Genomic DNA, 27,764 nt, shown 5'->3' with positions numbered 1-27,764 from the left:
AGTCAATATATTAATCAGTTTCATCACTTTTTGCTAAAGTCTATAAAATATTACTGTTCTGACTGTCCATTTCATCACGGGACATGGTCGTGAAATGTTCTACCTAGGGGTATCTGAAAAACTAAAGCCCTTTGAGGGTTTGTGTCTGGAACTGTGTCCCCCCCCACCTTTGAAATCTAAATCCCACCAATGGGCGACAGCTGTGACCTGTGGAGCTAGTTTATCCTCCTGTTTTACCCTTCACAAATAAATACATTCTGAACAGACGGTAGTTCTAAAGCTCAGTAAAAAAAGCTAAAATAGGGCTAAGAAAACTTTGGGTTACAATGGGTCATTCATTTGCTATTTGCTGTTTGCTAGTAGTTTGCCGTGTAAATTCTGAATAATGCTAGAATTCACTTTATGCTTCCATGTACACCCACGTTAGCCTACATTCTTGCACATAACAGTAACACACTAACTGCTACTCGGTTTGGAGTGAATAAAGCAAACCTCCTGTCTGAAGATAAGGAAGGAGGTCTTCCAGCCGCAGTGTACGTGCCGGAGGTCTTGTCCCAGCCCGGCCCGGCCCCTGCCTGCCCTGCCCTGGCTGGATGGAAAGTAGCGGTTTCCTCCGAGCCGAGAGGGAGCAGGCGGAGTGAAAGTGCACACGTGGACAGTAGACACCTGAGACTGACATGGACGTCAGCCAATCATAGCACGGACTGATGACGCGAGCTCACCGCTGTAATCCAATGGGATAGTTTATTGGGGGGTAAAACCCTCAACTGTTGTTTAGAGTCAGGGGAAAAAAGGTTGTGAAACGGGTCTGGTCTGGAGGCGGCTGGGAGTCAGATTAGGAAGACATAGCTGATGTTTACTGTATACTTTGTGTCTCACCGAGGAACAGAGGCTATCTCTCTTCTTTGGAAAAAGGATTTGTTTGATAAGAAAATGAAGATGCGTTGATATTTCTGGCTAAATTTATATGTAATAACTTTTCATCTCCAGTGACGAACATAATTGGGTAAGACCCCCCTTTTTCTTTCTACTATAAAGGCATTCTATAGACTACTGTATATCTGTTCAGTAGCTAGATTTATGTACACAGTCGCCTATAACATACACTCCGAAATAAAACGTATTACCTTTATAAAAAAAATCCTAAAAGTTTTTTTCAGTAAACCACAAAACTCATCTTTTTGCTGATCTTTGCACCCAATAATCTCAGATTGCAACTTGTTTTACATTGTAAGACATTAAATTAGTTACTCTTCATGTTTGTATCTGTATCTCTTTTCATAAACTTTACAGCCTCTGTCTGCTCTGCCAGAATACATCAGTGGTGTAGTCTACGTGATACGCAGGTATAAGCAGTATACCCACTAAGAAAGCTCCAGGATTTCCATACACCCACTTAAAAATGCCCAATGACACGCAACAACATACTTTCTATTATATTTTTGATATATTTAGAATTGTCATCTGTGTTTTTCTTCTTTGCATAGGCTAAATAAAGGGTTTTCCAACGTAAATTGGTGCATAAAAGTGTGTCAGAATACAGGAAATGAAGTCGTTGATGCTCAAAACTTCCTTGGGGGAGGACACCCAGACACCCCTCCCAGGCATATTCTGGCCAATATATATACAGTACAGTATACCCACTACAATACACTAGACTACACCACTGGTGGCAATGTCCTTATGGTTATTTTTAAGGTGATTTTAAAATAGCTCACTTACTGTCAGGAACAGTTAAAGTCTTTTCTTATAGTCAATGGTTCCTAAACTAGAATCTATACCTCCATGAAGACTCTCCATGGTGTCACCAACTAATTCAAAAATACCCAGGCAGTTTAATAATTCCATATTAAATCAAACAAACACGTACAATCGTTACTGAAGTATCATCAGTGGTGGAGGAGGAAAAAACAATCCCACATTATAAAAATACTCAATTACGTTAAGTAAAAGTCCTGCATTTTTAAATTGTAATTAAGTAAAAATATTAGCAACAAATATAGGCCTTCTTAAAGCTTCATGGAGTATCATAGCTAATAGTACTCATCACGTAGAATGATCCATCTGGATCATTATTATTGATGCTTCAACATGTAAGCAGTACTTTAGTGTTATAATTGGTCAAGGCAGGGCTATTTATTGTTTTATATACTGTTGGGTTGAGTTATCTATAACAATGATGGCCTCCTTTTGATAAAAACAATCTTGAATCTGAAAAGTCACTGTTAAATAAATGTAATGGAAGAGTACATTATTTCCCACTAAAATGTAGAGTTGAAGTATAAAGTTGCATAAAATGGAAGTACCTCAAAACTGGACTCAAGCACAGTAACCTACTTGAGTAAATGTTCTTAGTTACTTTCCACCAGTGAGTGTAAGAACGTATATTTATTCACTGAAACCCTTGACAGAAGAAGTGTGGGAACAAATGAATCTGGAGACAAGCTACACAGATGTTGTCGTTGATTATGAGTAAATCAGCCAAACACTGAAGAGTCTTGCAGCAGCACTCCAGTGACACGACGGAGTGATTGCCATGGCGACTGAAGTGTTTTCCTCAGTCTGTAGAGGTTGCACGGGAAAAATGGGTCTCTGACACAGATGAGCTCAGCTTAACATCTCAAACAATCTGTTTGTATTCATTGTCCTCATTCAAAAGGTTCTCTTTGTTGCCGGGCGGAATACTGTCTGTCATCTCCATCACAAAAGAAAGTACAGCCATGCACCTTATTCTGATTCTCTGCTCGCTGTTAATGTCACTCCTGCTTTGCTCTCAGAGTTTACAAAACATTATTTATTGCTGAGGGTTATCTCTCAGGTTATCTTTATCAACAGGTTGATAAAGTTTCTTTATACTATTGATTTCATGTACAGTGAAACCATAAGGAGGCACACAATGGATAAAAGAGTGCACAGCACATGGCTGACTTTGAAATGGTAGCCCGTTTGTTTTTGATCATTTTTCCTTTTATTGTGCATGCGTTTGTTCCCTTTCACAATAAACGTGTAGGTGTAAACAGCAGTTGATGACAGCCGGGTCTGCACCCACAGTCACGAGCACACATCATCCAGAAATGATGGCTAGTCATTACCAGGGACAGCATGCAACTAATGTAAATTCATGAAGTGAGCTCAGTCCGCATAACGCAAAGGGAAAAACTGCAGGTTCACATGTTTAAAGGTAAAGGAGAAAGCCTAAACCGGTTTCTTTCCCTTTCTAGACACACTTCTACTGAGGTCAGCTGAAGGCACACACACACACACACACACACACACACACACACACACACACACACACACACACACACACACACACACACACACACTAATTATGGCTGCTGATTATGCTGTTTATCTCAATTGCAGGCACTCCTTTTGCCCATTTCTTATTCCTTCTCATTTGCCAGTCATGTTAAAAATACTGTAGGCTATATCCCCATGCTACTGGAAGAACACTTCTAAATTGCGTATGTGATGAAATGATCTTGTTTTGATACATTAACTATCTGCATTTAAAAGAAAGCAACATATTTTTCTTGCTGATGTAATATAGACGCAATATTGAGAATAAAACCCTGATTTGTGCTAAATAGAAATTTGTGTTTTCTTTTTTAGTGGAAGAAGAAACAGGGTTTTCTTAGACCATTGAGATAACAGCCGTCATGTTTCTACTTGGTTATCACTCTGCAGTGATGCAGTTATCCATAACAACTGCTAATAGATTTGTTTCCTCCTACGATTCAGGGGCTCGGTGTCATGGGAAGCTTCAAGGGCCACGCGCTCCCTGGAAGCTTCTTTCTGGTAGCTGGGATCTGGTGGACAGGGAAGCACTCACTCTGGCACGCCACCCGCAGGAACAAGAGTATAGGCTCCACTCGGCTGGCCAGCAGAGCCTCACAGCGCCGCCTGGAGATCATCGAAAGCTCTGTCGTACTCTTCTTCTCTTTTGTTGGTAAGTAGGTCTTTCTAGCCACTTACAAAACACAAACACAGACACTGTGAGTGATATGAAAAACAGCTGATTTCAAATGAGCCTCTTTTGGCATCCCTTCATTTTTAAACTTTGGCTACTCAAGAGTCGTCTGCATGAATCCAGCACACACCAAAAGCAACTTAAATAACTTTAATGAGTACGTACAGTGTGAGTAAAGTATTTTCTATTATTTTTTGGACTTTTTCCGCCTTTATTTTTTTGATAGGACAACTAGGTGAGAAAGGGGGAAGACATGCAGGAAAGAATTGTCACAGGTCGGATTCAAACCCTCAGTATAAGAGTGCCTGCTCTACCACTGAACCAACCTGGCCACTAGTGTGAGTAAAGTAAGACACAAATAGGCATTTACAGTGTTCACTCTAGTTTTTTTAAGATGATTTTTGGGGCATTTTAGGCCTTTATTTGATAACACAGCTTAGACATGAAAGGGGAGAGAGAGCGGGAACAACATGCAGCAAAGGGCCGCAGGTCTCAACCGAACCGATTAAGGAGATCTGAGTGTTTCCTCTGCTGTGCTCCCCAGGGATGCTGGCAGAGCAGTTTGCAGCAGGTGGGCCGAGACTCCAGCTGTATGACTTTGCAGAGAAACATTGGGAATATCTGATGAACTGGCAGCATGCCACCATGTATCTGTTCTTTGGCCTGGCTGCTACTGTCAATCTGATTGTACACACCACAGAGGTTGCTCCAATGGCACTGGATAGGTTAATGCTGGCTATTGCTTTCTTTAATGAAGGTAAGAAAAACTACTTTTGTTTTTTTCACTTTGATGTTATTTATTTACTATATTTTATTTTATTATATTATTATAATTATATTATTAAGACGTACCCAAACAGCCCTATTAGATCAACTGAAGTACCCCTTCATCAACACCACCCGTTATCACTAACTGGATATTATGTAACACTATTTATACAATTGTTAAAATATTTTACAATATTGTTACAAGCAACAATTAACAATTATTTAATTAACAATTAAACTGCCAATGTTTAGGTTGGTTTGGCCAAAGATAATGCATTGGTATGAAACGGTACAAACTTCCTGTCTCCTAAAACTTCCTGTCTCCTAAATGGGCGTGGCCTCGCTTGAAAGTGTAATGAACATCGTGTGGATGGATGAAAAGTTATATTTGCATAATTCATTATTATTTTCTTAAACATTAGATATTTACACAAAGATAGTAAATATCTAGTAGTTAGACATATTTAGCAATAGGAAAATTAGTTTTGTTTGGGTGTCTGTGAAGGTTTAGGCCCTGACACACCAACCCAATGGCCGACCATCAGCAGAAAAGAAAAAATTTGTCCATTTTACTCCTTTACTTTGATGACTATGGGGCAAAATAATCATTTACTTCTATTATTGGAATCATTCCACTCATTACCTGCCTCTGGTCTCCTAAAGAGGCGTGGCAGTGGAGAAAGAAAACACAGATACAGGTAGTTACTCTGAGTTGGGGCGTCTGGGTTCTAAAACGTCTCTGTCTCTGGTGTGGCCAAGTTGCATTTGTACTTCTAGCAGCCGAAGCTGGAAATTTCTATCATTTATCCATTACTTTTGGCTAACTATTTGAGCCGTTTAGCCATTACTTTTAGTCAAGGTTCAAGGTTCTTTATTTGTCATGTGTACAACAATGACAGAAGTAGTCGTTTGCAATGAAAATCTTAGGACTTAGGAAAAAATAAAATAGCTAACTATTTGAACTGTATATTCACTATTTTTAGCAACTTTTGAATCATTTGCACCTCACTTTTAGCTAACTTCTTTACTTGCTTGCTTGCATACTACTTTTCACTTACTCTCATTTGCAATACATTTTGTTCAAGTTACTGCATACTCAATTTCTTCAATTTTCTAATCAAATTGTTATTTACATTTTTTCAAATTAGTTGAGCTGCACCAGAATATTTCCATGCACCCTCTGGTGACTGCAGAAGTACTGCCACAGTACAAATACCTCTGGTTGGGAATCACTGATTTAAACCATGAACATACAGTATATCCTATTGTACTTTAACAGATTAGTAGATCATAGGAGACTAGTCAATGGAAAACAACAATGCAGTCAAGATGCCATTTGACCAAAGCGATTAATGGGTAAAAATATATTTTTCTCCACCTTTCTCATCTATTTTTCCATTGACGACTGCCTCTTGTTTTTGCAGGATTTCTTTTCTTCTACCACCTCCATGGCAGGAGTATGCTGGACGTCCATGTGCACCAGCTACTTCTCTTCGCCATCTTTGGCGAGGCTGTCGTTGCCTTCCTGGAGGTCTTCCACCGAGGTAACATCATCCTGGAGCTGCTGCGCTGCACCCTCACTCTCCTTCAGGGAAGCTGGTTCTGGCAGGTAAATCAGAGTGTGTGAGCTGATGTTTATGGATGTGCCTAATAATATCCTCACGTTGCCTTCTCTTCGGCCGCAGATTGGTTATGTGCTGTACCCTCCCCACGGCCCTGAGTGGGACCTAAATGATCACAACAACATGATGTTCATCACCATGTGTTACTCCTGGCACCTCGCCTTCGCCATGCTCATCGTGAGCGCGCTCTATTGCACCGTCAGCTGGTAAGAACATGCTCCACACATCCAGACATCCCATAAGCTGCTGCTTTTTGTCCTGGAAGTCCTGCAGATTCATCCACACTGGGAATAACAACTGAAGTGCCTCTAACGGCGCTCTCTCACAACAGTTTATGTTATGCGTGACTGTTTGTTGTGCTTTCTCTGTAGTGTGGTTCGCTCCAGATTGAGGAGGACTCCTCCGATGGAAATGGGACTTCTGAAGCCGAGAGATCCAGAGTCAGAAGATGAGATTCTGTGAAGAGGACTGTTGTGACTCATGTATATCACACTTAAATCAGGGATAATAATAAATCAACTGATATGATGCAGTTCCAGCAGCAGTACGACTAGAAGAACAGAAGAGGGATAAGGACAAAGTTTCTGGATGCTTTACTTTAGAAATATATCTCTACCTCTGCCTTATTTAATCAGCTGTAAACCCCTTTAGCCTTACTCTCATTGTTCATTGCTAGTTATTTTACTGTGTTCTAATACTTTTCGTATGTGGCCTGGTTAGCTCAGTTGGTAGAGCAGGCGCACATATGTTCACTCCTCGACGCAGCGGAAAAGGGTTGGACTCCGACCTGTGGCCCTTTGCTGCATGTCATTCCCCTTCTCTCTCCCCTTTCATGTCTTCATCTGTCCTGTGGAAATAAAGGCCTAAAATGCCCCAAAAAAATAATCTTTAATACTTTTCATATACTCGGTCATATCATTTTTGCCAGTTATTATTTTGCACATACAATATAAGTGAACATGAACTCATAAGGGTAAGCTTTTTATGGATTGCATGCTTTTTCATTTGAAACCTCTGTTGTCAGAAATATTGGTTTTTGGTGTAATGCCATCTTGTGGCTATTTTGTTTCATATTGTTTAAACTGAAACCCAAATGCCAAAAAATAAGAATTTTATTAAAATTGTTTAAATGTTTAGATTTGCCTATTTGATGTTATTACAGATTATATTATGGTTGATACTGTTGTTTATGCTTCTTTTTGGCAGTATATTCAGCGTTGCTTTATGTCTTAAAAGAATATCTGTAAGGGATTATTCCTACTGTTAACAGAGTTTATAGTAACACTTTCATATCATTTAAAAAGTGAAAATAGAACTTGCTAGAGAATGTCTGCTTTTTTAGACACTATGACCAAAATCTGTCACTAGGAATATTTTCTATTCCTCACTGAGTAAAATCACAGTGTATCACTTTAACACTCATCATGCATCATAGAATCATCCCATCATGAGGTTTTAGTATCCCATCACTGTAAATTGCCCTTGCAGACTTATTTTCGTTAGGACAGCACAATACAATTCATATACCAGCAATATGCTTCAACAAAGATCTTCTGTGCTGAAGCAGACCAATCACTCAGTTCTTAAAAATGTGTCCTGCAAATATTCTTTGCTTACAACAACTATATATAGCCTATATATCTATATGCTAGTTAGAGCTGCAAATGAATCATCATCGATCGATCTGCCAATTATTTTCTTATGAGGTATAAAATGTCAATTATATGTGCTATTTTTATATGCTCTAAATTATTTATTTTTTTAAAGAAAAAGGAAAAACACATAAACACAATATCTAAAATAAATTGAAATATACCAGGCTGAATTTTAATTTGCATAAGAACTCTTCATTTTCTCCCTGTTGTGCAATACATGGGGGGCAGGGCTGCTTCTCCGCTCAGTTGTAACAACCCTGAAGACGTCATCCACCTGCCAGAAGCTACCTGACAACTCCTCCACGTGACGTTGTTGTCCATCCACGCAGATTTAAGGAAACCGGCAACTTTGTCTCGCGCTCCAAAACAACCAACAAACTTCGCCAATCCAGTCGACCTTTAAGGGATCTTCAGTTATGGATAAATTAAAATCAGTTTTAAGTGGTGAAGAGGCTCGCAGAGATGACCGAACCGTTTTGGAGGTAAAACTGAACACTAACTTCAGCATACACGGCTTCAACTCACTCTCAGCTGAGCTTTGAATGGATCAGTCAATCCAAACTCTTTTGCCGCAGACTGTCAATGAAGCCTCGACTCTGGGCTGGGGCACACGTGTGAAGGGATTCATCGCCTGTTTCGTGGTCGGAGCCGGGTTCACAGTTTTGGTAAAGAGCTGTAACTTTTCTAAAATAATCTGTTGTTGTTTTATGCGCCACACAATAAGGAAGGTGCAGGGAGAGCTGATGTGGCCGTACTGGTTCTTCTTGCTCTGAGGAATGTGGAAGTCATTCATTTGGCAGTCCTGCCTTCAAGTGCCAGCTGAGCAGCAGCTCTGAGATGAAACCTGCAGTTCAAGGGCGTAACTTAAAATTTTGAATGTCAAACACTTCATTTTCTGCATTCTGGTGAATCTTTCTGCAACAATTTGTGCCTTTTCTGCTAGGGCTGGGCAATATATCGATATTATATTGATATCGTGATATGAGACTAGATATCGTCTTAGATTTTGGATATCGTAAAATAGTAATCTATTAAGTGTTGTCTTTTCCTGGTTTTGAAGGCTGCATTAGAGTAAAGGCTGATGTATGCTTCTGCCTCAAATCGACAGCGTCCCTGCAGACCCCTCTGTGTCGCTGCAAGCCCTCCGCCGTAGCTCGACGTTCTCCAAAAATGTGTAACTTTGCATCGACGCAGACCGCAAGGACTGTGATTGGTCAACTGGTGCTGTGTGTTAATAGTGGGTGTTTCAAGCAGCCTACTTTGGGGAGTAGCAACATGCTAGTTCACTGACATCAGCTTTGCAAATAAACTCAGACATATTTTGGTTACAATGACGAGGTTATCCGTTTGTAAAGTGTCTATATGTCAGTAACGTTTTGAAATTAGCGCTGCACCAGCAAGCAGTACTTTGTGGGCAGTTGTGCTAAAGTTTGCTTGCTAACACAACATAATAGCTGGCAGACACCTTGCAAATAACCTCAGACTTATCGCCCCCTAGCGTTATGGCGGTGAAATGCACCGCGATGCAAAGCAACCCCGACGCAGAACTCCGAAAGGGTCACGACGCCGTAGGAGCGATGGCGTAGCTACAGCATGGAGTTGACGCAGAAGCATAAAACAGCCTTAAAGTAATGTAGTTTTCTGAACTCAACAGACTGTTCTAGCTGTTCTATTATTTGCCTTTACACACTTTGTTATTAAATCGACATTTCTGATGATTATTTATCAAAAATCTCATTGTGTAAATAATATTTTGTTAAAGCACCAATTGTCAACACTACAATATCGTCGCAATATCAACATTAAGGTATGTAGTCAAGAATATCGTGATATTTGATTTTCTCAATATCGCCCAGCCCTATTTTCTGCATCAATTTATGGTGCAAATGTCTTTATTTATGTAAAGGAAATTATAAAAGTTTTTTGGGTCGGTTGCACTGGCTATTTTATATTATTATTTTGATTGTAACCCCCCCCCCTGTAAATTACACCTATGCTGCAGTTTAGGTGTCACCCACAAAGTCAAAACGACACCAATCACCTGTCTTTCTGTCTGTCTTGCAGGGAGTGGGAATGCTCTGGATCCCCAGGATCGGGCTCACTATCTTCATTGTGTTTTACACTTTAGGAAACATATGTGCACTGGGGAGGTCAGTGTCCACAACAATAACTAATCTATTAAAGCAGCTGGTGATGAAATTGTGATGGTTTTATTTTCAGGAGGAATTTGTATTAATATTTTCACATTTTTACACATTTTGTATGGTGTGATCCAACAGCACCATGTTTCTGATGGGGCCGATGAAGCAGTTGAAAAGGATGTGTGACAAAACAAGAGCCCTGGCCACCGCAATTATGATTGTGAGTGGTTTTTCATTCTGCTATGTTATATGCCTATACTGCCCAATTTACCATGCAGGCCTCAGTCTATAGACTTCTACACTTTGTGTACTTGTTCCTTATTTATCCAGGAAATGTACTCAAGCACAATCACATGTATGGAGAGAAAATGTGCCAAAAGTTGAAATTGAGAATCATCCTTCATCAATGATGAAGGATGAGGGCCAAACATCAACCAGCATGTTGTGAGTTACATTTCTCCCATTCATTGCTTTAGACTTGCCTTGTGTTGACTCTCTGCGCAGCCTTCTGGGTGAGTGAGCATAAAGAGTTCTGATCACTTCTAATGAATTAAGAACACGATACAGTATTGATTAGCCTATAAGTCCGATCTCTCTTAGCCAGCAGTTGTATTTTTTTTCTTACAGTGGAAGAACTTTGGACTGGCTTTGTTATTTTGCATCTTGCAAGTCTTGGCTTTTGCCTGGTAAGTCCTGATTTCTGCTCCTGGATTTGGTCTGAAATGATTATTAATTTGTGACATAAAATGTGCTTTGTCTGCAGGTACAGTCTGTCGTACATCCCGTTTATGAGGTTTGTCATTTTAACACCATTTATTCCCACATCAGCTGCAGAAATGTTCAGAATCAAAATGCCATTCATAACCATGTTGATGTCTGATTTGTGTGAATTCCTTTCAAGGGAGGCAATATTGAAGTTGTTTGCGGTGTGCATGAAGTGAGCCCTGTCTTTGTTCGGAGGGTTCGGGCTGGATGAAGTGTTTTTTGGAAAGGGGCAGGTCTCTTACTGAAGTTACTGAAACGGCCTCCTCGTGGCTCTGCTTCAGAGAGTCTGAGACTCTTCCTGGTTTATCTCCAAAGGTGTTTCTTTTTCCTGTTTATGCTTTGTTCATTGAGCTGATTGGTTTTTGGTATGTATTGATTACTTATACCAGTTTTAATGAGTGTGGGATAGGTTTGTAATATGTGTAAATATCTGTAATAAATTTATGTAGTATTGGTTTTGTAAATGAACACACAACAGCCTCATTATTTCCATTACTGAGAGGACACAAACACTTGAGCCAGAAAGATTGGAGATGGGTAATATGAAAGCTTCAGATGGCTGGAAATTGACATGTGTGAACTGAAATAGAGTAAAGTAAAAGTCCAAATCCAGTTGGTTGCATCATTTAATGACAGATTTGGTGCGTGAAGTTTTGATCCAGAGGAAGTCTAAAAGACATATGGGGCTGTAACAATGCAAAGCTGCACATGTTCAACATATCTGCAAGAATATTTATCGATCTTGTTTACATCCTTTTCCGTCCTTATAGCTACCAACAATTTTTTTTTTTTATAATAAGAAATCGTTTAAATTGTTCTATAATCTAAATAATATTCATGTGAAACACAAAGATGACATACTCATTCCTTGAATTACTAATTTGACCCGTTTTCAAGGTTTTTTATATATTAGAAATATGGGTTTCTTACAACCAAATAAAAAAAATAACATGGATGCACGTTGTATATTATGGACCCATACAACATCCTTTGCCGGTAAAATTTATGATTACTTCTATTGAATTTTGGGTGTTTTATTCATTCATCATATTTGATAGCATTTGGTTTCAAAACAGTATTGTGACTAAACTTTGACATATACCAGTCTGTGATTCACTCAACATCCTCTGATCTTAGCTATTAGTCAAAATAATTCATAATTTATGCTTATAATTTATGCTTTATGCTAGGTATAATTATATATAAATTAGGTTTAATATCCATGAATAAAAAAAAAATAAAAAAACATTGATAAAAGTGACAAATGTTTAAAAAGACCTAAAACCCCCCCGAAAAAGTTCCTGGTCGACAGGAAGACAACACGAGGGTTAAATAAAGTCAATGAACACACTGCACAAACATTGCTTTATTAGAAGCTATATTTAGAAGCCTAGCTACATTTGGGCTTCAAAGTGTCAATAGTTATGCTAACGTGACGCTGGGTATCATTCAAAGATTTTCGATATCTGTAGTGATACCGATACAGTGACTTTGATAAATGATACTATTTTTCGATACCAATTTTATAAAATCCCATTTTAACATAAATAAATGATAACATTATGGTTATAATTTATTCCTTTACACCTATGTGACACACAGTAGTCGAGGCTCTCAGGCCTCTACAACTGTAGCATTAGACAGCCAATCAGCTCAGATCTTGGTCGAAGCATGCTGCATGCTAATTGGCTCACTGACGTTGATGAGAGCTACTCCTTAGGTATTCAAATTTGGTATTGAATGACGAGGCATTTTTCGATCCTCAGTACTTTAGAGGCAATTCGCTCGGCCTAAAAGTATCAAAGTTTATTACTCAGCCTTAGCTTTTTATTAAATCACATAATTAACCTACTAATTTCTTACACTGCACTGTAACTTTGATTCTTTTAGTATGCCTGTCTTATTCTATTTTTGCTTTCTGTGTTTGATGAATTATGCAAAGCACTTTGAATTGACTTGTTGAATGTGTTATATAAACGTTCCCAGCCTTGCCCAGAGAATCACCTTAGCTAGAGACTGTGGCTCCTAGTGGCTAATATATGACTTAATGGGTTTTAGTAACAGTTAATTATCAAAGATAAACTAAACTTATTTAGAATGTTCTTATGGGGTAGGAGATTAAACTGTTTACTTCTATTAGCCAAACCTTATGTTTACACAGTATATAGTAGAAGGCTTGATGACAGTGTGTTAAAGATTGAATGTGCAAGACCTCTGCTTTATATTAAAGGGATAATGAAAAACACTTTTACAGTTCATGTTTGCAAATTATTGAGGTTAGCTGTTTTACACCTATGTTTGACATTGGTTTAATCACCAGATATATCTGTTATTTTTTTTTAAATCTAACAATTTACCTGGAACACAAAAGTATATTTAAAAATGTCACGACCAGGATAATGTCTTCATTTATCATTATTCACTCTGTATGCATATAAACAAAGGAACATTTGTCTTTACTACTATAAAATGGATATGATGACATCTATCTGTGAATACTTGTGTTATGTAACAATGCATACATTGTGTGGTTGAGCTTTTGAAGAGGAGAAGAATGAAAGGGACGTTAAACGTCCAGTGCACATGAATCATTTCTCATGTCAAACCTTTTATTTTCTATTTGATAGAGCAATACCTGCGCAGAAATATATAGAATCTGGTTCTGGTATCTGAAGATGCATCGTTTTAGCCCAGATGATAAGATTCATTTATTTGTGATACAGTGTAGAGTTGAATTTGGAAAAAAAGAGTCAAACATTTTCATATATAAGAAGAGGTGAAAACTCTAGTATACAGTATTTATTCCAGTAGGAGCTTATACAATTTCCACATTCCACTCCATAGTTTTTCCATTATATGCTACTTTTTACTGCAGTACAATTCAAAGGAAAATAATTCTACTCTCCACTTCATAAATGTGATTAGCCTTCTCTGAGTGTTAAATAGGCTTTAATATATAATATGAATATTTGATATATTGAATAATTAGCTTCTAAAATATGATACATATCAGTATAGCCTATATAAATCAGTTTTCAATTAGTTTAGGACTTTAACTTGTTTTAAAAGATATTATTAGATCTACCTGGGCCTAACCTACCATGATATAACTTCTGTCTCCTAACAGTAACAAATATTATATTGAAAATAATGCAAATGTATGGGAAGTTCATCTGTGTGAATGCATTTCTTTTTAATATTGCGCCATAATCATATTTTTATACTGTCAGTAAAAGGCGCGTGGCTCTGTAGCGCTCTGTACACTGCGAGTGCGGCGCGCCTTTTCCCCAGCCTCACGTGACCAAAACAGGAAGTGTAGCTAGTTGGACTCTTATTAACTTTACACTGAGGACTCAACTTGTCTGTACATGTCTATTTAATATACTCCATGCTACATGTTTGCGCTAAAGAAAGTTGCGTTCTGTTAGCCCTGTCGGCCTGGAAACATGACAGACATTTTGTTAAAGATAAAAAACAGCGTAGCAGAGAAAAAGAAGACTGCTGTTGCTCAGAGTGACTTGCAGAAGTGGGGTTTACGAGGTACGGAGGCTCGTAACGTAAAGCGAATTAATTAATTCATTAACATTGAGTTGTCTTCATTCAATTAGTAGGATAACGTTGGCAAGCTAGTTACATGTTTAGACTGTGTTTAAGCTAGTTTAGCAGTCGTCTTTGTTTTGTGCTTTCAGACCTATAATTCAGATAGTTCTTCTAGGTACTTGACCTAACGTTACCATCATTGGTTTGTTGTCTCCTCATTCAGGGATACAGCTGAGACCTTACCAGCTGGATGGTGTGCAGTGGTTAACTCAGTGCCTGAAGAACCAGCAGGGATGCATTTTAGGAGACGAAATGGGTCTGGGGAAAACCTGTCAGGTATGAGATCCACCAGTGGTGTAGTCTAATGTATTGTCGTAGTGGGTATACTGTACTGTATATTGGCCAGAATCTGCCTTTGTGGGTGGGGGGCATATCATAGTGGAGGGTCTAGGTGTCCTCCCCCAGGGAAGTTTTGAGCAAAACCTTCATTTCCTGTTTTTGGATACACTTTTATGCACCAAATTACGTTGGAAATCCCTTTATTTAGCCTATGTGAAGAAGAAAAACACAGATGACAATTCAAAATATATCAAAAATATAATAGTATGTTGTTGCGTGTCATTGGGCATTTTTAAGTGGGTATATGGAAATTCTGGAGCTTTCTTGATAGGTATACTGCTTATACCTGCGTATCACGTAGACTACACCACTGAGATCCACCAGTTTTCCCTGTTATAACAAATAACGACTGACTTTGTTTCCCAACACATATGAATATCTGATCATTTCAATGGTCATAATGGCTGATGATACTGATACAGGTTTATTTCCTTGCAATACCTCCTAGCATGTCTATTTTTTTCTTCAGCTTAGTGTTACTGAACAGATGCAGATGTCTCAGCACAGGGGTCCCTAATAATATTCATGATGGTTTGTTCTAGTAAGCCATCACATTGTGACAGTAAGCCAGCATGCACAACACCAGGACCCTGAAACTGAAGAAGCTAAATGGAATTGAGCCATCATTCATTTTATTAATCACGCCTGTGTGATGTGATGTGATGTCAAAAAGGTTTTTAGTACCTGTTGTGATTTATGTTAATAAACACAATCTCTTCGTTTTAGGAGCTGAAATTAGTAGTTGTTTAAATTATTAGTCAATCAACAGAAAAATAATCCCCAACTATTTTGATAACCAATATATCATTTAAATAAAATGTCAATGCAACTCCCTAGTTCCAGCTCTACAGTTATGAGAATTTGCTGCTTTTATTGTCTTATATGATATTAAAGGTAATATTTTTAGGTTTTGGAGTGTATAAGTTGGACAACACAAGCAATATGATGACATCACTTTTGGCTTTAAGAAATTGTGATAATTGTGATGGACATTTTTTTTACTATAATAATGACACGGGCACTGTTAACTGCTGTGTTAAAATATGTCAGGCCTGCTTATTGATATTATTGTATTCATAACTTGCCCCTTCAGACGATCTCTCTGCTGGTGTACATGTCAGGAGCTCTTAGGAAGACAGGTCCGTTTTTGGTGCTGAGCCCACTCTCTGTCATGGAGAACTGGAGAAAGGAGTTGGAATGGTATAATCACATTCTTATATGAATCTACATCCACAAATGGATAGTCTACTCATAGCAGCATCCACCACAGACTGTAAACTACATATCTAAACTTCTAAACTGGTGTTTTATTTGGTTACAGCTTCGCTCCGTCTCTGACTGTGCTGTGTTACAAGGGAGACAAAGAGAGACGGGCTGAGCTTCAGAGGGAAACCGACACACAGGACTTCCATCTTCTGCTCACTACATATGAGGTCTGTGGCTATTTTGAAGAAAAAGAGAAGAAAATGACCTAAAGTTTCATCTGTGCTGAAACTGATATGTTTTTTTTTTAATCCTTTCCTTTACAGCTGTGTCTCAAAGATGCTTCATTCTTGAGACGGTGAGTATGTTCCGAATTACAAAAATATCATTAGAAACTTGAATTGGATCTTTTGGCATATATAGTAGAAATAAGGTTTGGTTCTGTTACCTAGGACATTACCAGTGAAGAACATGCAAGGCATTGACATTTGAATGAAATAATGCCTGTATACACACAGCATCCGCCGAATACTTTTTTTTGTGACATTTGGTATTTGTGTAAGTAAATAGTTAGTCTATATCCATGACGTTTACGTTCTGCCGGAAATTCTGCCGGATGTCACTGTTTTCAGATGTCCCGTTACCTTCCTCTTTCTTTGCATAATATTCAAAGTAATTTGCTTGCTAGAAATGGATCTCATCATATCATTTTCATACAATAATTCCCTGTTTCCATGTAATCTGTACTCGCTCATCAGTACTTGCTCACTCTGCTCCTCAGGTGGAAGTGGAAGGTTCTCGTGGTAGACGAAGCTCACAGACTGAAGAATCAGAATTCACTATTGCACAAAGCCTTGACAAAGGTACTGATTTGCACCTGGATTGGGCTGTCAAGTATTTGTTTCTTTGTCTTTCCCAATATTAGCATTGTTTTATTTTTTTTACTTTTCCCTGTTTATTTCTTGTGTAGTTTTCAGTTGGTTTTAGAGTCCTTCTGACAGGGACCCCCATCCAGAACAACCTGCAGGAGCTCCACTCTCTTCTGAGCTTCATTCAGCCCAGCATCTTTACAGCTGATGAGATGGACAACTTTGCCAACTCTTACGCCAATGTACAAAGTCAACCTGCTCTTGGTATGGCGGACATCATTTTCGTTACGGTCTTTGTTACTAAAATCATGTATCCAAACATGCCTCCTTTTCCAACAACTCATCTTTCAAAACATTGCCATTAATGTTTTGAAAGATGAAGTGTTGGAAAAGATAAGTTACATCCATTGGGATGTGTTTGATGACTGTACTTGCTGTGCAAAAGGTCTGTTTAGCAAATAAAAGTACATGAAGAAGCCTGGTAATTGCTCATTAAATCCAAACTGCCATAATGTGCTTCTGTTTCCAGCTGCTGAGCTGCAAAGTGTCCTGGAGCCCTTCCTGCTTCGTAGAGTCAAGTCAGAAGTGGCTGTAGATCTGCCGAAGAAGACGGAGCTGCTGGTGTACCACGGCATGTCGGCCCTGCAGAAGAAATACTACAAAGCCATTCTGATGAAGGATCTGGGTGAGTCTTCTGCACTGTGGTGTACAGCCTGACCAATACTGGATTTTTGAGGCAGATAGTGCTGTTGATATTTGAGTTTTTAAAAAAAAACAAAAAAAAAACATAAACAAACAATCTTTATATGAATGCCTTAGATTTTTTTAAACAATTGTAACAGAAATCCATACAGAGAGGAGGATTTTACAGTTGGAAAATCAACTTGTCATTACTTTAGTGGAAAAACTATGCAACAGTGATACTGTTTCTGAATCAGAATGACCTCAAACCTGGTTTGGCGTGTCTGTTCTGCAATTTCTTTTCTTTTAATTATCGGCCGACATATATATATGCAATAAGCTAATAATGGCCTATGTAAATGCCTGGCCAATTTATCAGTCTAACTCTACTAGGGCTGTACCGAATACCATTTTTTGAGCTTCGAAGCGTCGCTGCTTTTCTACAGCAAATATTCGAAGCTTCGGTGACAGTGGCAGGGGAAACCAACATTTCTGGGCACACCTGAATGCAGCTTTGGAAAAAGAGAGAAAATAAAAGGTGACGAAGCAAGAGAAGAAGCGACTGCTTTTGTTATTGCAGCACAAATTTATCAAACTTTATCAAATTGCCTGAAAACGCCACCAGGCTGCAACCATATAACCATACAGACCTCTACAAACATCAGACTGCTCGCTTGTAACTCAACATTTCTCAGTTCTTGGCTGAGATGGACAACATAGCGCTGCATAAATTAGCTAGCGGACGTTTAGCACGCAGATTAAGTCCAACAAAACACCACAGGGAATTTCAACCTGCACGCACATTTAAAAAAAAAAAAAGAATATTCAAATCCCAAAATTGAAAATACCCATCAAACGGATATTCAAATATTTGGATCCAGCTCTAGACTCTACTGTGGTGTACCATCGAACACCTTAGAAAAATGCTGGTTTGGGGGCATAACCTCGACTCACCTCTCATGAATTTCTGTTTTTAGAGGCTTTTGGAAATGAACAGGGCAACAAGAACCAGCTGCTGAACATCTTGATGCAACTGAGGAAGTGTGTTGACCACCCATACCTGTTTAATGGTAAGATGTGCTCAATGATAATTAAAAGCTGAACAATAGGATATTTAAGCATATGTTATACTTCAGTGGTTTCCCCCGGTTTCCTGGGCAGGTGTGGAACCAGAGCCTTTTGAGATGGGGGAGCATCTGGTTGAAGCCAGCGGGAAACTTTGCCTTTTGGACAGCATGCTGACTTACCTTCACAAAGGGTTAGTCACATCTACTTGGTATTGGGCTTCACCTGCTGGCAGTTACCACTGCTACTACTATTAGTTCTAGTCATAGTTCTATTATCTTTATTGGTACTATAATTGCTATTGTTCATCATACCAACTTACTAACTAATTATTATGAATCATATTTCTCCATATCTGTATATCTGTATGAGTGTCTCTGTGTCCCAACCGGCAGCGGCAGATGGCCACCCACCAAGAGTCAGGGTCTGTCCCAGGTTTCTGCCTGTAAAAAGGAAGTTTTTCCTTGCCACTGTCGCACCAAATGCTTGCTCTTGGAGGAAACTGTTTGCTCTTTGTAAATCATATATCTGTAAAGTGGCCTGAGATAACTCCTGTTGTGATTTGACACTATAAATTAGGGCTGCACAATATATGGTCATTGCAATATTAACTGGCGCAAATTACACATATCGCGTTAGACATAAAACAAAAGAAAATATCAGTAGAAAACTGCACTTTAAAATGTAACGTAAAGTGTAATGCCATTCTTTTTTTTTTGTGGTGCCTTTTATAAATCAATGTCAGTTTGTCCATAAAAGAAAGTTGGAAATGATCTCCTTTTATTTGTTTTAAATTCAACAAGCAATTTGTTGTATTTTAGCAGAATACTGAAAGCAGCAGAAATGCAGAACTGAGTATATTTTTATTTTTGTTTATGATATTCAACAACTTTACTGCAAATCGCATATTTCGTGTATCGTGCAGTCCTACTAATAAAATAAAATAAAGTTAAGGCTCAGTCTGACTGCCACACCACATGAACTAGATGCTGACACAATGTACTGATCACTTGGAGCAGTTCATTGTTCTTGCTGTCATATTTTAAGTCATTTCTTACTCTGCATCTTTTTTCATGTCTGTGGGTGAAGGGGCCATCGGATCCTGCTGTTCTCTCAGATGACGAGGATGCTGGACATCCTTCAGGATTACATGGAGTACAGAGGTGAACAGGAGGATACCTCGGCCTTCAACAACTGAGGCCCTAAATCACACATTTAACCGTCTGATGTTTCAGTGATTTTTAATTATATTTCTAAGCTCACAGAGGCAACTATCTGCACTAACGGCCCAAATTCAACAGTATATTTTTTATTTGTCTCCACAAATAAGTGCTAAATAGAGCTTTTTTCTTCAGGTTATAGCTATGAACGTCTGGATGGGTCCGTCCGAGGGGAAGAAAGAAATCTAGCAGTGAAGAACTTCAGCAGCAAACATATCTTTGTCTTTCTACTCAGCACTAAAGCAGGTGACTGAAACCCTAAACTATGAACAGGAAAGGAAATTGTGTTCTTGTTATGTGTAGGAGTAAACTGAACCTTATCAGGTATCAATAATGTTCATACTGTGCTTTTTAATGTATAAGGGATGCAGAATATTGGAAGTAGAGTAGGATTTGCTTCTTTTTTTTTTAACTATTTGCATTATTGTTGAAGCTATTTTTCTGTTGAGTTGAACCATGGTCAGTTGTCCTATACATTACAAACCATTTAATTTTGCAGCCTCTTAGGTTATATAAATTGCTTAAAGACACTGATGAGGCAGCTTGACATATTTTCCAATTGCAGCATTGATTTGTAAGTATGGTAAATGTAATCTTTAAAGGGGCTGTGATAAAATGCTACTCCAAACAACATTGTGGCAGCAGTGACTGAGGTGCATAAATCTACAGCCGGGTTCATAGAACTAGCTGAGAGAGGAAAGGGTACTGATCACTCCGAGATAAGAGCTGTGGCAGGATGACACACTGGTGTAAATAAGGCCAGCGCCTTCTCTCACCATTTTATATGCACAGTGTGTGAAAGTTAGGAGAGAAACCTAATTTCCTGTCACAGCTTGTCACGTTGTGTGTATCATTCTTGAAGTGAGCATGTAAATAATAGGTGTACACTGTTTGGAGACAATGTGGGCTTTGGCTTCCTAACAAGCTGTCTTTGCAGGAGGAGTGGGCCTGAACCTCACAGCTGCTGACACTGTCATTTTTATGGACAGTGATTTCAACCCTCAAAATGACCTGCAGGCTGCAGCACGCTGCCATCGGATTGGTCAGAACAGGTGACAATTCTGAAAAATGTTTCCAAGCATGTTATATTGCTGTATTCTGCTTTGATTAGCTGTACTAAGAACTATTTGTTAAATGGACATGCTACGATTCATAAAGGTCAGTTTACTCATCATGAGGGGGAGGGGGGGGGTTCTCTGTAGCTCTGGAGGAGCTTTCTGAGTAATATACCCTGATGATGTCATTAAGGTTATCTGTAGTAAGGCTTAAAAATGTACTCCACTGATGTAGCATCACCCTCCTATAATATTGTCAGACTCATGAGTATCAAACTTGATGCAGCAGAACCAGAGATATCAACGTTTTTATTCGACACATCAAGTCATTGTGCCTACATTACCCACAATGCACCTCGGCCGCTGACAGCTCAGTCAAAAATCCAGGTGTGTTATTGCTAGTGGCGGCTAATGTAGCCTTAAGCAGAGATGGGGATTGGACTACAGGGATCAGATAAGATCCCTTCTTTCTGACTTCACACCCACAGATGTTTATCATTTTCAACTTTGTCGATTTGACATTTAAAGGTTAGTTTACTCATCATGGGGGGGGGTTCCTACTCAGCCTGTATAATGTCCTGAGCCATACTCTATAATGGGGACTAAAACTCAGCCTCTGCTGCATTGATATCAGCCATTCTTTTTCAAATCTGTCTCTCACAAATCGCCCGACTTAATGGATGGCAATGGTAAATTGCTGGAGAACCCCCTTAACTGTTGATTGACTGTGACTTATTACAGGCCTGTGAAAGTGATCCGCCTCCTGGCAAGAGACACTGTGGAGGAAATAATGTACTCTCGTGCTGTATCCAAGTTGCACCTCACCAACACTGTTATTGAAGAAGGACGCTTCTCTTTGCTGGACCAAGCTCAGTCAGCTGCTGCAGGACTGCAGGTTTGTGAACTTTGAACTCTATCACAAAAGCACAAAACCATCATCTATATTCTTTAAATCCTGCAGTCCCCAGTTCCTGTGTCCACTTTTATGCAAAACCCCTCCAGTTGTCTTTGTTCTCACTAATACTAGTCCCCAAACATGTTTCCTGTCCCCTACAGCTTAGTGAGATTTTGAAATTTGGGGTAGATAAGCTTTTGTCATCGGAGGAGAGCTCTGTACAGGATGTGAAACTGGAGAAGATCCTCGGCCCATCACGTCAGGGTCAGTGGGTGGATGAAGACTTCACCTCGCTCATAGAAAAGCAGAAAGAGGAAGAGGAAGAGGAGGAGGAGGAGGAGGAGAACGGCTTTGAATCTGACGGGCAGAGTATGTTTCATCTTTAAAATCGCTTTGTTTATGACGTGTGCATGAATATTCCGTGTATTTAACCTGGTTTGAGGTTGACACTCAATATTGATTTCACAACTTTCTCTGTTGTTAAACAGGTTGTTCTGGCATGTAAACATCTCACTTTTACTTTTGGTTTTTCATCTAGTGGGTTCATATTTCCAAGTATGAGCAGAACTTACTCTGCTTGTGATGCATAATAGTACTCACTATCATGCTGTCCCATCTTTTAGACCACATGTACTACTTTGAGGGGAAAGACTACAGTAAGGACCCCAGCTCTGAAGACCAGATCAGCTTTGAGCGTTTGCTGGAGGAGCAGCTGGCTGAGTTTCAGAGAGCTGCAGGAGAGGGACGAGCTCTGCGACACAAAGCTGGAGTATGAATCCGTCTCCTTCACTAATGGAAACATTATTTTTTTCTAATTTGACAACATTGAACGTATTGGTTAAACGCCAGGGTGCACATACTGTGGGGCAAGTGGCCGCACTTGACATAGTAGGTTTTGGTTGGATATGCTGTAGTCTCGCATTGCCAGACCTTCCTCCACAACGCTGAGGAGGAGGGTCTGGCTAGTCCACACAGCACTCTGGGATGGGAGAGAAACGTGCTCTGGTTTATTGGCATTTCTTTAAACCAATCACAATCGTATTGGGCGGTGCTAAGCGCCAGACGGAGCCACGGTGCCTCTGCTAAATAGTCTCGAGAAGGAACTTGTTTTGGTGGAACATGTGTACGTTCAAAAGTAGTTTTAGTCGTGCGACAGAAAATTCAGATTGGACAGATAGTCTAGCTAGCTGTCTGGATTTACCCTGCAGAGATCTGAGGAGCAGTTAACCATAGTCCTCACAAATCCACCAGAGTTTAAAATTACAACACAAAGAAAGAAGAAGGGGACGGACATCCGGCCGAAAAGAGTGAAATCCAGCGGATTTTCCAGAAGTGGAACGTCGTGGATATAGACTATGCTGAAGAAGGAAAAGTGTCATCAAATCATTTAAAACATACAGTATGTGCACAATATTATATTATATTGCATGTAGGACACTATTATGTTTATTCACGTTTTTAAAGGACTCCATCTCACTGATCTCAGCTTTCCTACATTTGAATAATATAGACCTTTTGTGTGGATGATTATCTTTCACTTTTCGTCACCAAACTAGACCCTAGTTGTGGCACTAGGTCTGGTAAACAGCCTTTATTTAGGGCATGATGGTTGATGTAAAAACCACTGAATAAGGTCACATTCATACTAGCAGTTTGGTTGTCTTGGTACACTCGCATTAATACATTGTTTTGTTCAGGTGTGTTAATGTTTCACTGACTTGTTACAGTTAGTTATGTTATTTGTTGTGTTATGCACTTACATGTGCCCAGCCCACATATAATATTATGCAAACAAAGAACTTTGTCTTCTGAAATAAAGGACATTTTACTGAAAAGTGTTAAATCAAGTTAAATGATCGTATAATGAACAATAAAGCATAAGATGGACTTTATCTTCAGTTTCCCCTAAATCACATAACAAAGTCATAGTCTTTTTCTCTTTTTCAACTGCACCCAATGGGCAAATGCATCGAACATTATTCACACCATATTAAACAATCCAGAGGCGCGTGCTGTGCAGTAGTGGTCAGATATCTGGGAATGCTGAACTATACAAAATGATGGAGACTATACATATTTGACTAATGGTGTGATTTTCTCTGTGTGCTCCCAGCTTTCACTGTCGGTAGCCCTTGGGATGCCGACGAGGAAGAGGAAACCTCTTACTGAGGCTGAGCTGGAGCTGAGGCGCCAGAGAAGGGAGGAGGCTTCAGCCAAGAGAGCCAAAATTCAGGAGGACCTGAAGAAGAAGCAACAAGAGCAGAAATACAAGAAAAAGTAAAGATTTGTCAATATGTGTATTTTTCTTTCACTCCCAGTGACATCACCCACTGGGCTCAGACACTTTAACACAAACAGTTTCTCTTTTTAATTTGGTGTGTTTTCTTCTCATGCAGAATGGCGTGGTGGGAGTCGTGTGGCTACAGATCACAGTGCCTGCCGTCTGTGGACAGTGAAGGAGGAGGAGGAGAAGAAGAGGAAGAGGAGGATGACAGCAGCGTATGCTCCACAGACTCTGACAGCACGGCCATCCACTACATTCTCGGGGACGTTACTCATCCTCACGCTGCTCAGGCAGACGCTATCATCGTCCACTGTGTTGGTATGAAACTTGTATTACCTCATCGTTACCATAGCAACATGCCACTTAGTATGGTATGATAGACTGATAAAGAGATAGCTGGTCTCTTGTATTTCTCAAAGTGATCATTTGTGCATAGATGACTCAGGCCGGTGGGGCAGGGGAGGCCTGTTTACAGCTCTAGAGCTGCGATCGGATGAACCACGAAAGAAGTATGAGTTGGCGGGCAAGATGAAAGGTAAGATTAGCCATGATTCCAAAGAAACTGAAGACTCTTGCCATTAAACCTCTTTATCTGTAACGTCTGGTTGACATAATGATGAACACTTAACACCAGTCCCATCCCTGTGCAATAACCCTATAACACCAAGCAGTAAATTATATATTTAATAGTGTTCAACACATAACTTAAACATGTAAATATCTGTCTAATGTACACTGTATATACTGTCATAGCCACCTACCTCAGATATCAACCTGTTATATTAATAATTCTTTTTTTATTCCAGCACTATTTGCATTTTTGCATTGCCCTATTGTCTAACTGTTTACGGTCCTCATATAGCCGTTTGTTTACAATTGTGTTTGTACGTATGCGTGTATGCATGTGAATCAGAATCAGAAAATGTTTTATTGCCACAATAAGTCCACTTATGTGGAATTTGCCTTGGTGAAAGGTGCATACATAAACAAACAAACATTAAATATTAATATGAAATAAACAATAAATATAGAACAACAGATATATACATACAATGTAACTATTGCATAAGAAAAGATAAGAATAAGAAAAAGGCTGAATAGGTTGAGTGCAACATTTGCAAAGAATATATAGTATATGCAATGGGCAGATGTAAAGTCCAGGATGAAGGTTAGTGTATATGTATATATACAAAAGTGGAGTCAAATCTCTTGTTTGTGTTCACACTTACTTGGCCATTAAAGCTGATTCTGATTCTGACATGAATGAAAATAAGTTACCAAAATTTCAAGTGTGAACATATCAATTATTTCAGATTTGGACCTTGGAAATGTGCTGCTCTTCCCCATCGACGACAAACAGTCCAGATTAGACGGCCAGGATCAAGTAGGTTCTGATTAAATGAAACTAAAGAAACTCTGCTGCCTGGAAATGCATGCTTGTTCCATGATACATGCTTTATTTAGCAGGGTTTGGGTTTAAGTGTGGTGACAGAATTGTGAAGATGTGGCAGCGTGGCAACAGATAAAACTGTGACAGTGATAAGATAATGCTGTCTCCATCTCCTTCCTGTCACCTCAGTTAGCTCTAATCGTGGCACAGCAAAGAGACAAAGCAAACAACTTGTCTGGCATCCTTCTAACTGCTCTGGACGAAGCTCTGAAGAAGATTTACACTGCAGCCAAAAGAAAAAAGGGTACAGTCATTTAACCAAAAGTATGACATCTTTTTCAGCTCATCTGTTAATAGGGAATTTGCAAAATCAAGATGTGTTTTGAGTCAAGTCAAAAATGAGCATCTCATGTGCAAAAACATATGCTGATAGTTAAGCCTCTGTGAGGACGGACAAAAGGAGGAGCATGAAGAAAGCGGTGTCTTATTGTTAGACTTGACTGACCAGATATGAGTGTTATCTCACTGGTGTCACTGTGCATTCAAAACATTGTACACACAATTGGTGGAGAACAATTATTTACTTTTATATTACTTTAGTTTATTCTACACAAGAGGTGAACACCTGAAGCTAAAGTCACTTGTCTTTGTTTACCTCGCAGTTTCATGTTATATGATATAAACTTAAAACTTTTGTGAACACTAGTGACACTAGCCCCTTCTTCTGTTCAGCTCCAGCGTAAGGTGAACAGGTACAAATTAGCACCATCCACCAGCCAAATGCTGTTCAAATATGCTTTGCTTCACTTACCAGTAAAAAAACAAAACAATGATCTATAGACTGGCTGTTAAAATTCAAATATCCACTATTGGCTGGAGGACAAAAAAGGTCATTTTGCACCCTGGTTGCAAGATGAAAAACAGTCATGCTAACCCTCACTGAATTATCTTTCTGATTTTTCCCTACAAAGCGAGTGTACATCTTCCTCGCATCGGCCACTCCACCAAAGGTTTCAACTGGTACGGCACAGAGAGGCTCATCAGAAAACACTTGGCTTCCAGAGGCATCCCCACATTCATGTATCTTTCAAAGTTTTTCAACAGATCATATCTGATATGTAATATTTCTCAGAATGTCGCTATCTGAAAGGTTTTCTCTTAACTTGACTGACAGATACTATCACAACAGAGCAGCAAAGAACACAGCTCCACCTCAGACATCCACCTCTGCGACCTTAGCGTCAACATCCTCCCCCGAACCACAGTTGCATAACCCCGAGAGGCTGGCTGAAGAGATGGAAGCAGAAAGCCTGGGCCCCCCGGCTCCTCTCCAGAGCCACAGCCCCGCCGAGCTCCCCAATTTCATGAGGGGAGTGTGTGTGTTTTTCTACAACCTGCCTGCATCAGAGAGGAAGAGGTTGGCCCGCTACCTTATCACATATCCTTTCAGACTGGACATCTTCAAAACAATATTGTGAAGTTAAACTAGAATTATCACTTGTGAGATCATTCATGGTATACAGTTTATGTCAAAAACACTACAGCAAAATACAGATATGTTATGATTACAGTATGATGTCAAAAATGTCATCGCTCCTTAGCTGCAGTGCACTTATGACGGAGATGAGGAGGAGATCATGAGTCCGGAGGTCACCCACATAGTTGCAGAGGTGGAGAACAGCATTCACTCACAGGTTGGTACCTTGCTGAGGTTCACTCATAGTTAGACCTCTGACTTACGCTATTTTTTGTAGAAGAAAATTACGACCCGTGATAGATTTACACGCTGCCAAAAAAAAGTTTAAGACCTTTGTCCAAAGAGGAAGCAGAGGATAAGGAAAAGCATGGAGAAACAACCCCGTACAGCAGTATTTGTGTTCATGTTACTCTATGGTTTGTGTGAACAGGAGCTCCAGGATCTGGTGCGTCAGTACACCCAGGTTGTCCCTGTGCAGAAGAACTGGCTAGAGTCCTGCTTCTCCAAACAACGAAAAGTCAACACTGCCCTGTTCCTCCATCTGCTCAGATAACACTGTTTCATTGTTTTCTTTAAACTGTCATTTAGTGTCAAGCTTGAATAAACTTGGTTGGCTGCTTTAAAAAAACAAAAAAAACACCAATGCATGTCAAATGATATCAAAACTGTTTGCAATCATTGATTTATAAGTAAAATAAAGAGTCAATAAACCAACAGTAGTCTCTGCTGCTGTGTCGGAGGTTTGTGTTGATACTTGGTTCC

General features: G+C 39.4%; 3 protein-coding genes across 5 annotated transcripts; all 3 read left to right on the top strand.

Moving 5' to 3' along the window:
* Positions 1–775: 775 nt before the first annotated feature.
* Positions 776–7,497, top strand: tmem45a (transmembrane protein 45a). Of its 2 annotated transcripts, XM_078259808.1 has the most exons (7): positions 776–1,006; positions 1,294–1,346; positions 3,745–3,952; positions 4,518–4,730; positions 6,166–6,350; positions 6,427–6,569; positions 6,735–7,497. In XM_078259808.1, the coding sequence occupies exons 3-7, from the start codon at positions 3,757–3,759 to the stop codon at positions 6,823–6,825; spliced, it is 828 nt and encodes a 275-aa protein (XP_078115934.1). In that variant the 5' UTR covers positions 776–1,006; positions 1,294–1,346; positions 3,745–3,756; the 3' UTR covers positions 6,826–7,497. The 2 variants fall into 2 exon arrangements, with proteins under 2 accessions (XP_078115934.1, XP_078115933.1); XM_078259807.1 differs by lacking the exon at positions 1,294–1,346.
* Positions 7,498–8,301: 804 nt separating this feature from the next.
* sft2d2a (SFT2 domain containing 2a) lies at positions 8,302–11,392 on the top strand. Its single transcript, XM_078259806.1, has 8 exons — positions 8,302–8,500; positions 8,594–8,683; positions 10,083–10,168; positions 10,298–10,379; positions 10,636–10,671; positions 10,787–10,845; positions 10,923–10,952; positions 11,061–11,392. Exons 1-8 carry the CDS (start codon positions 8,435–8,437, stop codon positions 11,098–11,100), a joined length of 489 nt encoding a protein of 162 aa, XP_078115932.1. The 5' UTR covers positions 8,302–8,434; the 3' UTR covers positions 11,101–11,392.
* Positions 11,393–14,266: 2,874 nt separating this feature from the next.
* Positions 14,267–27,728, top strand: chd1l (chromodomain helicase DNA binding protein 1-like). Of its 2 annotated transcripts, XM_078259802.1 has the most exons (25): positions 14,267–14,464; positions 14,688–14,800; positions 15,957–16,063; positions 16,185–16,296; positions 16,393–16,424; positions 16,848–16,929; positions 17,037–17,199; positions 17,465–17,620; positions 18,594–18,686; positions 18,778–18,874; positions 19,771–19,844; positions 20,037–20,147; positions 20,839–20,953; positions 21,698–21,851; positions 22,013–22,220; positions 22,475–22,620; positions 23,965–24,128; positions 24,248–24,453; positions 24,572–24,670; positions 25,449–25,519; positions 25,715–25,829; positions 26,497–26,605; positions 26,700–26,963; positions 27,138–27,219; positions 27,433–27,728. In XM_078259802.1, exons 1-25 carry the CDS (start codon positions 14,371–14,373, stop codon positions 27,553–27,555), a joined length of 3,090 nt encoding a protein of 1,029 aa, XP_078115928.1. In that variant the 5' UTR covers positions 14,267–14,370; the 3' UTR covers positions 27,556–27,728. The 2 variants fall into 2 exon arrangements, with proteins under 2 accessions (XP_078115928.1, XP_078115929.1); XM_078259803.1 differs by lacking the exons at positions 26,700–26,963; positions 27,138–27,219; positions 27,433–27,728 and having other exon boundaries at positions 25,715–25,849; positions 26,497–26,586.
* The last annotated feature ends 36 nt before the right edge of the window (positions 27,729–27,764 follow it).

This window comes from Sander vitreus, chromosome 9 (genome assembly GCF_031162955.1).
Source record: "Sander vitreus isolate 19-12246 chromosome 9, sanVit1, whole genome shotgun sequence".
In the NCBI taxonomy this organism is placed as follows: Eukaryota; Metazoa; Chordata; class Actinopteri; order Perciformes; family Percidae; genus Sander; species Sander vitreus.
The sequence above is the reverse complement of the archived record's forward strand: the minus strand, read 5'-3'. Positions and strand labels throughout refer to the sequence as shown.